General features: G+C 43.3%; 1 protein-coding gene across 1 annotated transcript in view; it reads left to right on the top strand.

The window, feature by feature from the left end:
• LOC104491049 (talin-2) overlaps positions 1–15,811 on the top strand; it is a 64,792-nt gene that overhangs the window by 47,115 nt on the left and 1,866 nt on the right. Inside the window, exons 31-39 of the mRNA XM_010133407.1 lie at positions 2,934–3,027; positions 5,923–6,012; positions 7,158–7,280; positions 8,570–8,713; positions 8,903–9,064; positions 10,196–10,336; positions 11,496–11,677; positions 12,745–12,877; positions 14,432–14,533. Coding sequence (XP_010131709.1) covers positions 2,934–3,027; positions 5,923–6,012; positions 7,158–7,280; positions 8,570–8,713; positions 8,903–9,064; positions 10,196–10,336; positions 11,496–11,677; positions 12,745–12,877; positions 14,432–14,533 — 1,171 coding nt within the window. The remainder of the gene's footprint in view (positions 1–2,933; positions 3,028–5,922; positions 6,013–7,157; positions 7,281–8,569; positions 8,714–8,902; positions 9,065–10,195; positions 10,337–11,495; positions 11,678–12,744; positions 12,878–14,431; positions 14,534–15,811) is intronic.

The following is a 15,811-nucleotide window of genomic DNA, read 5'->3' as shown; positions in this document are numbered from 1 at the left end:
CCTGCTTGGAGCATAGAGGAAGTTAGTCCCCAGTTGTTAGTTTCCGCCGGGCTGGTATTCCCTCTGTAGAAGCATTTAATAAAAAGAGGGAGACAAGCCATACAAAGCCCTCAGATGTCCCTTTTGCCGTGCTGTTAGTGTGTGTATGTGTGTCTGCATGCATAAGGCTCTACTTGGACGTCAGATCACCATGAAAAGCAGATGCTGTACCCATTCTTCGTTTTTGTTTATGACACAAAGAGACACCGTATTTCCCTTCTCAGATCTCTGTGGCTGCTTATGACAGGCTTGACAGGGCTCTGTTCTCTTTACCTGCTCTGATACAGTCAAGGTCAAGTATTTTTACTTTCCTTTTCCCATGAAAATGAAAACAGAGGCACAGCTTCCTTTGCTTCCTGTTTATGAAATGACTTATCTTCTCATTTTTCTCTCATCTTCTATGGTACTGTGCTTAATCTTCTTGTATTTTCTTTCCCTTCTTCACGGTTTGTTCCAGCTATAATAGACAACTCAACATTTTTCAGTAACTTGGGCCTTCTTGTGGAGGCATTTTTCTTTACTTCCTCTGACAGTCTCACAGGACCGCAACAGTGGCTGAGGTCCCTGCAGGAGCCAAGTATTTCTATACTGTATTTGATGACAATAGATATTGCTTTTAGAGCCCTGGCAGTTCTCTTTCACTCTGGGGCTGGTGTTTGAGGGGCCTCTTTCCTGGTTCTACTGCTTCCAAGTAGTTTCAAAAGTAATGATTGTACACTGGGTGTATTCCTGGATACAGGTACCTGGTGCGTAGTAAGGACACTCATGAGACCACATTGCGTCCTTTACAAAGTGGTCAGTTCTGGGCTATTATCAAGTTTGGGGTTTTTTCTTTAATCGTGGGTATTCTCTGAGTCAAGGTGCATTGTCTCTCTTAGACTGAAATCAAGAGCGGACAAGGTATTCTTGCATTAGGTTTCTCGGAGTGAACAGGACCTGCCGGTTTTGCCTTCCGTGTTATATGGCGGAATGTAATGACCTTTCTGTGATGCACAGAAATCACTGACGCTTAGGAGGCTGAGAATCCATGGTTTGCAGCGATGCTGCCGTGCATGTTGTTTTTCAGAGATAGATAATGATTGTAAAAATACTTATATACCCTCACACATTGGCTTGGCAAGTATCAATGACTAGTTAAAGGAAAAAAGCAAACCTGATACAAATATATAGCAGGACTGCGGGTATATAATACGGTATGCCAGACAGGACACAAGACACATATGTGTGACAGTCCTATAAGCCAGAGGTCGGGAAAAAATGGCTCCAGGAGGACACCAAAGCTACTGAAAAGGGTGGAAGTCTCAGTTAAAAATATGTCTATTAGTTTCCAGGTTTTTTGTGCTGGAATTAAACCTCAAACCTGGTGCATAATAAGCATGTCCCGTTTCCTTTCTTAACAGTATCCATCCAGGTAACCATGTTACTGATATTACCAATCATGTTATTGAGTGCCAGAGTTCTTTAAAATAATCCAAATGCCATGCAGAGTTTTCAAGGCCAGAGGAAACCATAATCTTGTGCACTCTTGATTTCGCTCGTTTTCTAATTTGCCATGAGAAACAACATCAAAAAAACTTGGAATCCACTAAAATGCCACAATACAAGCTAAGTTTTTGCAAACTGGTGACAGCATGCCTAGCTATAGAAAATGGTCTTTGATTAATAACCATGAAAGGCAGACTTCTACTTCCTCCTGCAGAGCCGCCTCTTCCAGAAGCTGCCTTCCTGAGCGCTTAGCCGTTACTCTAAAGTGAGTGCAGTTAGAGCGAGTCTTGCTTGGTACCAGAGCATTCATCGGGAACGCAGGTCGTCACTGCACTGTGTGTCAGATGTGGCCTGTGGTGAAGAGCACCAGAACTGTGAATGCCTGTAGAAACAATGCCAGAAGAATCTTGTGGGTTGATCCCCAAGATTTAATATCTTGTGAATTTAAACCTAAGAGAGCCAATGCGCGTTGGCTTAAAACACCAATGATGAGTTAGAGGGAAAAAACCAACTTGATAACAGACTATAGAAATGTATAGCAGGATTGTGTGTGTGTGTGTGTGTGTGTGTGTGTGTGTGTAACACAGTGTGTCAGAGGAGACACAAGACTTTGCTAGCAGAGGTTATATAATAGTACTTTACACTCAAATATTATTATTTTTTTTTTTTACTTACTGGCCACTCATTCCTGTGTTTTTTAAGACTAAGCTAAGAAATTACTCGGTTAACATCAGACCTGGAGAAGTACTAAAATACGTTTTAACAACTATGCCACGTCACTGTGCTCATGTATCGGATGGACCTTGGCCTGCTGCTAGGTGGTGTTTTGCTCTTTCTTAACGACGTTTTCCCGGAGGTCTATCCTTCTCAGACACCGCTGTCTGCAGGGTGGTTTACTGGGCTTTTTTTCTCCCCCCTCACGGCTGTGTGGTGTTTTGCCCTTTCTTACCAATGTTTTCCCGGAGGTGCCAGCAGCTTGGCTGCTGGGCTCAGCTGTGTCCGGCAGTGGGTCCAGGTGTCCAGCAGCAGCTGTGCCAGCAGGGAGTGGCCCCGGGCCTCTTCTCACAGAGAAGGCAAAACCTTGCCATGGACACCCAACACACTCGTTGCTGTGAGATGAACTCCTGTTTCTTCTAGAGTAACTTCTCAATTGTTTGCACTGAGGCATTTTCAGGTGCAGATCACTATCAAATGCTTCAGGGAGAATGGTTTTGCTCCAATGAAGCTTGTTAAAAAAGAGGTGTCAAGGTAAACTCTGTAAGATACCATTAATCCCCGAACTTGGAAAAGAAAATATGTAGTAGAACATTGAAGTTTTAAATCTTTATGCAGTGTATGGTTAATGAAACATTAATAAGAGGAATAGTTTAACTTTAGAATATACTTTTTTTTCCTTCTACTTTCCCTAGAGCTGTGACTGAGAGTATAAACCAGCTCATCACACTGTGCACCCAGCAAGCTCCCGGGCAGAAGGAATGTGATAATGCACTCAGAGAACTGGAGGTATTCCTACATTTATAAAGTTGTTATGAATAAAATGGGCCCCCAGTGTTTGTTTTCTTTCTTTTCATTATCTGATTAGCTGCAGTCACTGCCTTCTCACCTCATACCTGTGGCAGGGGTTTTAATTGCATACGAGGTAAGCATAGAACCTCTGTGCACATCTTGTAGTTTTGGCCAGAATTAAATTTGCTGCTCTGTCCCCGTTTCCTCTTTTCTGTCCCCCAAGACGTGCAGTTTAGTTCTTGTTATTCATAGTTCTTGTGAATTAAGGAAGGAGCTATGACGAGATGGACATTCCCACAACTCAGCAGTAAACTGGAGAGAGCTGCAGTATCGTGAGTCTTCTACTTACAGAACCTTGTTACTGATGTCCCGCTTTAGGAGGAGGTTTACCATCCTTTCCCCTGCCATTTCTTCGTGTAGCTGTTTGATGTTCTGTCACAGCCAAGCTGATAAGACGTGTGTCGATACAGGTTGCTGCAAGGTGTGTTCTCATTCATGGGTGAAATAGTGGGTAGCAGGTCAGGTGTAACACTAATTCTAAGGCTGTGTACTGATCACGGACACAGCTGCTTACAACAGTAGGAAATAGCATCTCTTTACTTAAACTAAATGCTTGTTGTTTGCCATCAAGGACAGAACACCAAGGGGTGACTGGCCTGTGTAAAGAGCAAAAAGCAGCTTCAAGTTTGGGATTTTTTTTGTACCCCTTAGTATCAGAAGGACACAAGGTCATTGCAGTGCATTCCAGGATTTGGTGAGCTTTTTAAATATGCACGTCTATGGTCATCATCCCAAAATATTTATAGGAGTTTGCCTAGGAGCTGCTTTGTAATTCTGAATTCTTAGCTTCTTGAGCTTAGAATTGTTGTCCTGTTGGTTAAAGAGGCTGGCAGCAAGTCCAAATAACAGAAAGGGAAAACTGGAAATTGGGCCATAATGTGATGGCTACCTGAAAGCACTGAAGAACATATGGGTGAAGGAAGCAGGGGTAATGAAGTGCCATTTTGCAGGACGTCCTGAAAGACTAATGAGAAATGTGCAAAACAGCATGGATGTGAAAGATGAGAATTCCCAGCTAATGAGCCATCGAAAACGGAGAGCTTACATTGCAGAGGGTTCTGTGCCCCTGGCATGGCCTGCATGCATTGCGATCAGGGCCAGGAAGGGCAGAAGGAAGATTTGTAGCATCTTGAACTTCAGGAATCACCTGCCTGAGAGGGGCAGGTAGCAAGAAAAGCCTGAGTGTATGGAATTAGATTAACTTCTGAGAAAAGGGTAACTGAGGCAAAACCACACAGTCCTGAAACTAGACTGGAGGCTGGTATCAAAGCGATCTGCGGAACCGATCAAATTTGGGGGGTAATATTATTAGCAGTCTTAACTTGCAATTTCTCTTTACAATGACTAAGGTCTTACCTCTTCACTTCTCCAGTTCATTGCCTACTACTTCTAGTCTTCCCGAGGCTTCTTAAAAGTATTTTAAAATACTGATTCTGTAGAAAGAGGGTGCCTCAGCCTGGATTTGATAGAATGCCAGAATGTTCCCTGGAGACTCTAGAATTAGAAAAGACATCATGGTATGACCTCCAGTGAAGGAGGTCAGAGCTAAACTTGCCCAGAATTTCAGCTGAGAAGATTAACAAGGGTGTTACCGTAACAGCAAATGCACGTCAGTGGGAAGTTTGAGCTGGCTTGTGTTTTGCTGTTCCGTTTCCTTACGTTCTGAGGGCTTCTGTCTCCACAGTAGTGTAAGTGCTGCAGGAACACTGTTTGCCTTACAGGTTGTTATTTAAAGATGGAGCACAACAGTGAAGAGTTGCTGCACTGTCTGTGAGAAATGAGAAAGACACGGGAGGCAACTGGGAAACTGTTTTCTACATAGTTCTGCTTCACATCACTGTGTTCTCATGGTGTAATCGCTGTGAGGCCTTAAGTTGGACTGTAGCTTTTAAAAAGCAATAGCTGAGCTGTTAAAAATATTGTGGTTGTATCTTGATATTAGCAGTTGAGTTATGAGAAAAGACTAAGAGTTTAAAATCATGCCTGGATTTCCTTCAGGTGGAAGGCAAATGTCAGACGCAGATGTTAGTTTCTTTTTATACTTACTGATTTCATTTTCATCGGAAAGATTAGAAGTCTTTTCTGCATGGTATGTGGCAGAAAATAGTGTTCCTTCAAATTTGGGAAAAGGCATATTGCAGAATTTTTACATATATAAGAAATTTTCTTCTGCATTTCATAGCTCTTTACAAGTTTTGTTATCTAAATGCATTGATTCTTCTCAGTGAATATGTGACTGACTCTCAGGCAGTTGCTTCCAGGAATCAGAATCACTTCAGAAAAAGAAGTTAAATCCATCTAGCATATGTAGTTTTCTGACAGAGGGAGCTATGTTGGTGGAATCTCTTGTCGGTAGTATGAGGCAGGAAGGTGATTGACCTGCACTTAGTTTGGTAGCCCTTTGTGTGTCTAGTCAGTACACAACAAACGGTAGCTGGTTTTCCCGTCACTCTTGTAATTCCTCTTGTAAAACCTGTATTGGGCTGTTGACAACTGACAGAAAACCAGATTACCTCGTGTCAGCCAAGCATCGCGAACTGGCCGTAAATCACTCATCACAAACATGAAGTAAACCGTATTACCTACCAGCCTGAACTTCCAACAGATTGGTGGGGCACAGGTGTGAACAGGGTTCCGTTCATGTAGGGCAGCATTTAATGAGTAGCGCATTCACCTGTATGCGAGCCCTCAGCGAGCATATAGTTTTGTTTGCTCGCTGGCGACCACGTTGTAAGATACACTGCTATATGCAGATAGTTGTGATGGTCTATGTTCTTCTCAGCTCAGTATTTCAGGCCCTGTCAGTAATCAGAGTTTCTTTCATTATTTCAGACAGTTAAGGGAATGCTGGATAACCCCAATGAACCTGTGAGCGATCTCTCGTATTTCGATTGTATTGAGGGCGTAATGGAAAACTCAAAGGTAATTTCCTTTTCCCACCCCTGTGCCAGTTGTGAAGTGCACTTTGATCAGAAGTTTCCACATGCATATCAGACATGTTAGAAGCACAGCGCAGTGCCTGTAGCTAAAATGTGTGCTGCATTCCTTCGTAAACCTCAGCCTGAGATAGGTGTCTTACAGGTAATTTCACTTTTGGTCGCTTAGGAGGCGTATCCTTGCTCAGGGATTTTTGATTAAGTGACTGGTATGCAGTGCTATTAAAGTTTCCCCCTCTCTCCCTTCCTCTCCTGACAGTGTGTCATACTTTCGCAACATGTTTGGAGTGCAGCTGTGTTAGAACAGCCCGAAGTGTAAATGGGAGGCCTGGCAGTGAAATGCTGTTGTATCATTCTCTGTAAAACAGCACAGATATTCCAGTAGTCTGAGCAGTCCAGATATTCCAGCACACCCGAAAATCCATGGGAAATCTCTGAAGCTATTTTTAAGCATATCATGTTACACCTCTTTCTTTGAAGCCTTGCTTTTGCTGTCCTCCTTATTTGCTGTGTAGAAACTGTCTCAGAGCCATCCTTCTCTAAAAGACAAAAGAAAGTCCTTAATGGATGTGCATGTCGTCTTGCATCTAATACTCTACTGCTGCAGTAGCATATTAAAACATGATTTTGAGTATTAAAAGAAAATAAACTGAATTAAGTGGGAGACACTCCGAAAATTAATGTGTATTTTGACATTCAGATGGTTCCAGCAGAGTAGATGCAGTTTCATTTCCACTGAGTTTCAGTGAGTCCGGGGGCCAAGCATATCGCAGCTGTGTTGCCGGCAGCTGCAGGATCGGTTGTCGTGTTCTGCAATCCGTGCAGTGTACCTGACACCAGGCTAGCTCTGGTGACTAGTGGATGATCGCAAAAATAATGAGGCTTAGTTCTGTATCCTTGTGGTCATTTGAGGTATAATAGCGTTTAAGTTTGGCTCTGTCAACCCGGTGTTAATCTCCATGCCTTGTCCCTTACACCACACAGAAGAATGTGCACAATTCAGCAACGTCATTACTGGCAGAAATTCTGGAAGCCAAGCCACGGGTCAGAACGGGTTCAAGGGCAGGAATCACTTGCCTTTGAGCAGAAGCGAAGCATATTGGGGGGGTAACTTTGTTTTTCATTTCTGAGGTTCTTGGAGAATCAATGGCGGGCATTTCCCAGAATGCAAAGACTGGGGACCTCTTAGTCTTTGGAGAATGTGTTGGAGTTGCATCCAAGGCTCTTTGTGGCCTCACGGAGGCAGCAGCTCAGGTAAGCTACTGAAGTCTGTAAAGCAAGTATATGTTTTAATTTTTTTAGCAAGCTTACGTTGCGTGTGTGTAAATCTGAGATTTGCTTCCTTGTGCCCAAACAAATGATGACCGTGTAGTACACGCTGTGTTCTGTGTGGATCCACAGGAATGGTGCAGACGCTGCTGTAGGTCACAGAACCAGCAGAGTGCGACAAAGTGCATGTTTTATAAGGAAGGGAAATGACATCAAGAAGGAAACTTTTCTGAGGATGATGCAGATGTCAAAGTCACGGCATATGGAATTCACGTTTGTAGCTCAAGTTCTGAACTATTACATCGTAGAGAAGCGCACAAAAACCAGCCACAGTTGAAATTAATTAACCAGTTTTGATTTAGTTTGTAAAAATTCCTAAGGAGCACTACTACTTTCAGACATTTTAAACAATAAGCAACCCGTTTTAGCTGTTCAGATGCTTTTGGCATAAGCAAAATTCTTAGGCTTCTACAGCAGAGTCTGGAACTGGTCACTGTGGTCTCACCGACTGGCTAACTGGGTGATTTGAACTCTTTAGAGCTGATGCAGCCACTTCATTGAAGGATTTGGCTGTTGGCGGATCACCTTCTGCATCTGGAAACCACTTCTCGATTTCCCCAAATATGGAATGTCTCCGTATAGACTTACTCTTCTCCACACCTAAGCCTGCGTTGCCTTACTACTGGCATATCAAGGTGGCACATAATTGTATCTGTAATGGAAACTCATCAAGAAATCTTCAAATATGGTTTTGACAGTTCAGACAATTCCTGCTTGTTGACAGGCGCAAAACTTTTATTTAATGCAGAAAGTAAACAGGTTTGGACAGCAGACACCTTAAGCTGCAGTGACACCAGCAACTGCAGACTTGATGGTCCTGCACCCAGCAGGGGTGCATTTGCTGTGAATTGGGTTTATATTCAGGCTCACTATCTCCAGCTGTGGCTAATCCAGTAAGTAATTTGCTGATGCTTGTGACCATTAGCTCTTGCCATTGCCTACGAAAGTTAGAAATAACATTTCCAGGGATACCAGCCTGGTTTCAAGGGTCAGTTTTGTTTTGACTATATCAGTTTCACAAGTGTAAGGGTAAGGTTTTTATTAGTTTCAGAGGATTCTGGAGATTTATTACTAAAAAAAAAAAATGGTAGTAGTATTTCACGGTAGGGTTTCTGGATGATCTCTGACCGCCATGTGCTGTGACATGTGGTAAGGCTATCACAGAACAGAATGGATTTAGCATTGTTTCTTAGGATTCTTTTCTTCTTTTCTAGGCTGCTTACCTGGTTGGTATCTCGGATCCAAACAGTCAGGCTGGTCAGCAGGGTCTTGTTGACCCCATTCAATTTGCCAGAGCGAATCAAGCGATCCAGATGGCTTGCCAGAATTTGGTAGATCCAGCAAGCAGCCCATCACAGGTGATTCCAGAGGACTGCAGTGAGACCATCATTGTTAGGATACATGACTTCACTTTATCTGTGACCAAGCAAAGGAGTTGGGGTTTGAAACTGTTGCATGGCATTGAACTGCAACTTTGCACAGGTAGAGTGTAGGAACTGCCGTGCTCCTTTGACAATCTGCTTGGTTTGTGCCATCTATCTCCACAGGTATTATCAGCTGCCACAATCGTGGCCAAACATACTTCTGCTTTGTGCAATGCTTGTCGTATTGCTTCATCAAAGACAGCAAATCCTGTGGCCAAGAGACACTTCGTGCAGTCTGCCAAGGAAGTGGCAAACAGCACTGCTAACCTGGTTAAAACTATCAAGGTACAAATGCTGCTTAATTGTTCTTCCCTCTTCCTTCGTGGGTTTTGGTTTGGCTTTATTTTTGCTCCTGGTTTGTTTGGTTGGTTTTTTCTCCAGAATCAGAACAGTTAGAAATATCTTTTTCCTTTCTGTGATATGCACATCTTTAATTACAGTTTTGAAGTTCTGGACTGGAAAACGCATTCAGCAATATGACTGTGCTGTAGTCCGGATGGAAAGAATTGGGCAGTACTGATGTCAGGAGGGTCAGCTGGCCCATCCAGTGTGAGACACCTCTCATACTGGTGCCGATGTGTTTAGTGCATTTGCACCATGAAAATAATTAGCAAGCAACTGAATGTGAAGGTTTTTAATGGTGTTACATTGCTCAGTATCTGGAGGTTTGTGGAGGTGTATCTGACAGCTTTACCATATTTGTAAGAGAAAAATAAACTGGGAAGCAGACAGAAGCCATTTATGTTGCTGCTGCTTAATAGTCTCACGTTTATGGTAATCTTTTATTTTCTAGATACCTGCCTGCACTTTGGCAGGAGGTAGATTTTCCTCAGGCAAGCAGAAATAACACTTGTTAAGTCATAGAGGACTCGTGATTCTAAAGCCTTCTGGAAGCCATTAGCTAATCTGCTACTGGAAGCCTTTTAAAATGATTATGCACTTAAGACTGGAAGGTTCTATTACATTACACAGAAGATCCTTCATAACAAAATCTTTCCTATGAGATTATGAAAGAAATCAGATGACTTGTGTGACAATGAAAGCAATAAATCTTTTGTTTGCTTAAATTTTTTTTTTTTTTTAATCAGTCTGTAAGAACCAACCACCTTGTTAGCAACTTCCACCCTTTGGAGCATGAAGTGCTGAGACAGTGTTTGAGAGTCATCAGAGTGCAATGATACAAAACCTTTATTCAGTCTTGAAGCAAAGCAGCAGTTTTAAGTTTAGGGTCCATACCCAGCTAAGGAAAGAAACACACACGTAAAGGATCACGTTCTTTGCATCAGCCTTATTTGTGGAGGAACTCCCAAGTGTCTTAAGCACAAAGCAGTTTAAATTATGAAGGATTAAAACATCTTCCTTCAATTTTGCCAATAAACCAATTCAGACAGAAGTCAATCATGATGTAATTTCTAGGCCCTGGATGGTGATTTCTCTGAAGAGAACCGCAACAAGTGCAGAACCGCTACTGCACCTTTGATAGAGGCTGTGGAAAATCTGACGGCATTTGCTTCAAATCCAGAATTTGTCAGCATACCAGCACAGATCAGCACTGAGGTAAGGCAAGATGTTGCCCTTCCACCCTCAGGAAGTTGAAAACATTGAATTAGTCGTGCATTGGTAGAGAGGAATGAAGTGAGTGTGAAGACCCGACCCAAAATGTCTCTCTGTGGTCCCTGGGTGTTCATAGGACGTTCTGCTGTCTTTTGTGTAACTGCTGACCTTGAATTTTGCACCAGCGGGATAAAACTAGTGAGGCCACTGTGAGCACTGCCAGCCTCCTGTTAGTGAAGTGACACGGTACAGGTGACTTGCAAGTCTTGTGTCTTGTAGGCTGGATTCTTCTGTGTGATAAAGTAATAAATGTCCCTTTGTCCCAAGAGCAGCTTTAACACATGGAACCTGGTTAGTTCTGACAAGGACTGAAAGGACATCGCCGGTGTTTGTCCCTTCCAAAAAACAGTGCAGTCACGATGACAAGAAGCAGATTTCCTGGAAAGAATAACTATTAGTGGGCTTTCTGTATTTTTTTTACCCCTAGTTCTCTGTCCTCTACCCCTGTAACTACAACAGAACAGTATTTAAAGTAACTAATAAAGGGGTTTTTTCAGGGGAAAAAAGCAAAAATAAAATGAATCCTTCACGATTCATAAAAGCTCTGAAGTAGAGGCCATGTGTTGTTACTGACTCTTAACTGCTCCTTCCAGCTTTTGGCAAACTCTGTTGCAGCTGGCAGTATCAGACAGCGCAGGAACTGTTGGAATCTTACACTGTGGGGCCTGGGTTTATCAGATCACTGGTGATAAAACCGATAGCGAGAAGTTGACACAACTGGTGTGTTGTAACCCAACTCATGCCAGGGAAAAGAGCTCTCTTGGTTGAATCTTGAAAGTTTTGTGACAAACTTTATTTTCAATGATATCTCTGTAGTCTACAATTAGACAAGTGTCATTGTTTTCTGTTTCTCAGCTGGATGGTGTCTTTCTGAACTTGAGAATTGTTCCTTAAGTATGTTACAGAGGAAATATTTGGACTGTGGTGGTTTTAGCACTATTTCCATGTTGACTATCCGTGAATATGATAATAGTACTATGCAAGAAATGATAATGCCATTTTAATGCTGTTAATTAAACAGATTTTTTAGGAGCAGAAATTGTGATTGAACTCAAATAATAATTTAAAAGTTCTTGGTGTTCTCATACCTTTCTGACCACAGGGATCACGAGCACAGGAACCAATTCTAGTTTCTGCTAAAACGATGTTGGAGAGCTCCTCTTTATTGATCAAAACAGCTCGTTCTCTGGCTATCAATCCAAAAGACCCTCCTACGTGGTCTGTACTAGCTGGGCATTCCCATACTGTGTCAGATTCTATCAAGAGTCTTATCACCTCTATCAGGTACGTCTTTTGTAGCAAATCCTTGTGCAGCCGTTCATAAAGAATAATTGTGTATGGGCATCAGTGCTGTGTTTTTCAGTAATGGAAATGATTTATTCTCTCATGCACAATATCTCCCCGGTTACACTGGGTGTTTAACCATAACTGGTGACTGCAGCACTCCACAGCATAGGGTTGGTCTGTGTTGGGATTCTGTTCTTCCCTGGTTCCACCTCCAATTCAGTGAAAGGTAAATGTAACAGAATCTAGAATTCTGTTATGTAGAATAATAATAAAAATTAAAAAGTAGCTGATATTACCTCCATTCAGAGCGCAAACCAACATAGAGTATGTGGAAAACAGCTTTTTTTTTTTAAGGCGAGTCAGACAGTGTATAAGCTACCTTTGCTATCTTTCTTTACTACAGCATTCTCTGCGTAGTTGCAAGAAGTGGAATTTTTTTTTTTTTGGACTAAACCTGTCTGTCCCTTTCTTAATGAAAACTTTAAAGTGTAGTTCTATCCTTAATCTCTTGATATTGATTAAATCAAAATGATGTGAAACCAGTGGACTAAGGAGTGTTTGCAGTTCCATTGATCTTTGATAACAGTTGTACTGAAATAGCAAACTGCATGTCAGGACAAAGTAGTCAGAAAGCAGCCTTTGTGAAAAGATACCTGGAGCTGAATGTAACACCTAATACCTCGGGAACTGTTTTCTGAGACAGTGGATTGCCACCATACAGAAACATGGATATTTTTTTCTGGTGTCTGTTGGTTTTCATGTGACCTTTGTTCCTGGGTCAGTCTGGCCAAGGAGCGTTTGTGTGGTTTTGTGCATTTGCACTTTTCTTCTGAGGCATTTTTTTTTTCCTGTCTAATCATTAAGAGGGAGAGGTGTGTATGAAAGTGAGTGAGTACTCCACACACGTATCAAAATCCTGTACAGAAAACAAAGCTAACTTTTGTCCGTGTTGCTCTTCTACCACATGCTTTGTGCATCGTCAGGCAATGACTTACGCTTGTGCACATTCGTGAAAGAGCCTGTCTCCTCCTCACCACGCACAGCTTACTGTCTCTGTCTTTCAGAGACAAGGCCCCAGGCCAGCGAGAATGTGATTTCTCCATTGATGGGATCAACAGATGCATCAGAGACATTGAGCAGGCCTCCCTTGCAGCTGTCAGCCAGAGCCTGGCCACCAGGGATGACATCTCCGTTGAGGTAAGGGAGATGGCACAGGAACAGACAGAGTAATGCTCAGCAGCCTCGCTTCCCCTGCTGCTTTTCTTTCCATCTGAAGACTTTGAAACACAATCTACTACCAGCAAGTCGGGAAGAATTCTTGCTGGAATCCTTTTAGGCAAAATCACGTGCTGGCCAAAGTGTGTCACTTCTAAAACATACCAGAATTGGCAGGCAGAAGAGGGGTGAAAGTAGTTGTGTTTAACCCCTGCCCTCATAGCACTCTGACTTCCTGTGCTGACACGACCAACTGACAGTGTGTCAGTGGTGCCTCGCCATGTCGAAGCCGGGATGTTTCTGAAACAAAACTGTTACGGAAGTTCGGTGATGTAAACGTCAATGTCATTTTTCTTAATGCCTATCTTGTGATATCAGCATCAACTCCAGATTTCACTTATGTTCTTACCGAAAAAGGCCCCAGCCCCCTCACACGCACAACCCCCACCATGGTGATGTAGGCCAATCCTGTCCTGTTTCAGCCTTTGTCTCATGGAGGGAGGGTCATCATGCCAGACTGCCTGTGAAGAGTCGGCAGCTCACGATCAGATTCTCACCTGGGCATTCAGTGTCTTTTTGTACTAGTGCTTCCTGAAATGACGTGTCTATTTCTGTATTCCAGTGGTTTATTTGGGCTGTAACTGCAGACTAGTAACGTGTCAGACTAAATGAAACCATGCAAATGAAGTTATTACAGGAGATATGCCATAGATAGAATTCTTTCCTATTTAAACGATGAAATCGTCTTGGACACCACGTCAAACTGAAATAAACGTTACTGAAAATGGCAGTTATTTATAAAGCAGTACAGGAAAGTCCAAAAATAGTAATTATTTTCTCTTGCCTTTCACAAGAGTGAGCTAAATCCTGGTGGCCGCTAAGACATTAAGTGTCTCCAAATTAAAAGGCAGTATTCATGTCTCGACAAGCCCAGTAATATGTGGCACCATATGTCATATGCTGCTGTCCCACAGATGGTGTTCAGCTGTGGCCCTCACAGATGCCATATTTTTCCTTTGTCGTTCCTCACTGGCAAATTTCTCCTGCTTCAAAGCCTACGGCAGAGCTTTCTGCTCTTGTGCTCTATTGTCTGCTTTGAAGAATGTTCATGTTTAAATTGGAGCTCCTGCTGGCTTCTGACTGATGCCGCGATACCAAATCTTTGGCAGGGCGAGAATGAATAGTTTGGGGAGGGGGGAGGAGTTTGTCACTTTGCAATGAAGAAAAGTCCCCTCCTCCCAAGCTGGCTGCTGTCAGCTGGGCAGGAGGGAGCCATCCCACTCTCTCCCCAGGCTTGCCAGGTAAATCTAAAGAGGAGCAGGCCTGTCTCAGCGACCTTGCTGTTGAAACAGGGTAAAGAGGAAATGAGCAAGTACAGAAAGAAAGCTGACAGCGTGGGTTTCTGCATCCTCCTGTCCTGGGTCACTTGAACAGTGCTCGAAGTCTGTCTGTTGGTCTGATGGTGGTTGTTATGGAATGGTACAACTTGATGAGAGAACAGCTGTGACTGGAACTGACAAGTTCTCTTAATATTAGGCTCTACAGGAGCAGCTGACATCGGTCGTCCAGGAAATTGGCCACCTCATTGATCCCATAGCTACTGCAGCTCGAGGAGAGGCAGCTCAGCTTGGGCACAAGGTACTGTCCTACCATTACGAAGGCATTTGAAATCTCGGATGGCTGGACATAAGATGAGACAATGATTTAGTAGCTTTTGCACTTCCTACAAAAGAGCAGAAGAAAGCGTGTCGAAGGAAGAAAGATCTGGCATTTCCAAATACTTGAGCTGAGACCAAATAAACCTTTTTATGTTTTGGGCGATAGGAAAGATATTTTCACTGAGGTTTTTGGGGAGGGGAGGTTTGTGGTGAAAGGGGCAGATGAAGAAAGGGGAGGGAAAGCCATGATGGAAGGGTGGATTGCAGCGCTGAATGTTTCCCTCTTCTGGCTGTCGCAGCCAGCAGCTGTCCTTATGGGGAGATTCTTCTGTCTCTTGCACTGCAGGAAGAGTGGCCATGGACCTGGGGCCCATCACGGGGCTCATTCAGCAGGTCACAGAGTTCTAATCTGGATGTGTGTATATAGCGGAATTTGGCCAGTTGGAGAAGTCTGGCAGAGGTTTGTCTGATCCTTTCCTTGCATAAAGCACACTGCTCCATTTCCCGGCCAGCTCTTGACAAGGTGAGGAGGGAAGCGTGGGATATGCACAGAGGTCACCTCTGCCCTACAGGTGCCCATTTCCTGCAGCGGCCACTTTGCTCTGAGGAGAGGGAGGTTTCTGCCGTGGTTTCAGAGGAGGAGTGCGATGCGCCTGCTTCCCACCTGCTGAGCAAGGCGCTCTGTCCGATTATAGAGGGAGCTGTATTAGGAAAAAAATAGTGATGTGGAACGACGCTGGGTTTCAGCCCCTGCTGCAAATTTTTAGGGGCTGTGGGGAGGAGAGGCTTGGTAACAATCTTATATTCTGTTGGAAGTGGTATGTAAACATGTCCCTCTGTTATGCGGAGGGTAAGTCTGGTAGAACTCGTGCTTACTGTATCTCCAAAAATGGAACTGTTACAATGCACGTACCAGACGTGCGTGGTGATTGCTGTGGTTGTTACAAGACTTTAGTGGTTCCTCAGAAAGTAATTCCTCATCCTACAATATATTCTGGAGAGAAAAATAAATGCAAGCTTTCTGTTCCAACATGTTTGCTACTGGAAAGGAATCGCTTTGTTAGTGTAAGAGCTCTTCCAGAGTGCTACGCGAGGAACCCCGTTTAGCTCTGGAGCAGCCATCAGGTATTTCATAGTGTCCCAACTGTAAGCAGTACCTTGCCCTTTGAGGTGCACAGCGAATCAGCATTGCGAAGATACAGGTCGTTAGAGTCACACTCCTCCTCCAGCTTGTTAAGTAAACGTTGACCAAAGGCCA

This window comes from Buceros rhinoceros, unplaced genomic scaffold (genome assembly GCF_000710305.1).
Source record: "Buceros rhinoceros silvestris isolate BGI_N320 unplaced genomic scaffold, ASM71030v1 scaffold19523, whole genome shotgun sequence".
NCBI classification, from domain to species: Eukaryota; Metazoa; Chordata; class Aves; order Bucerotiformes; family Bucerotidae; genus Buceros; species Buceros rhinoceros.
Note: the sequence above shows the minus strand (reverse complement) of the source record. Positions and strands in the feature narration are given on the sequence as shown.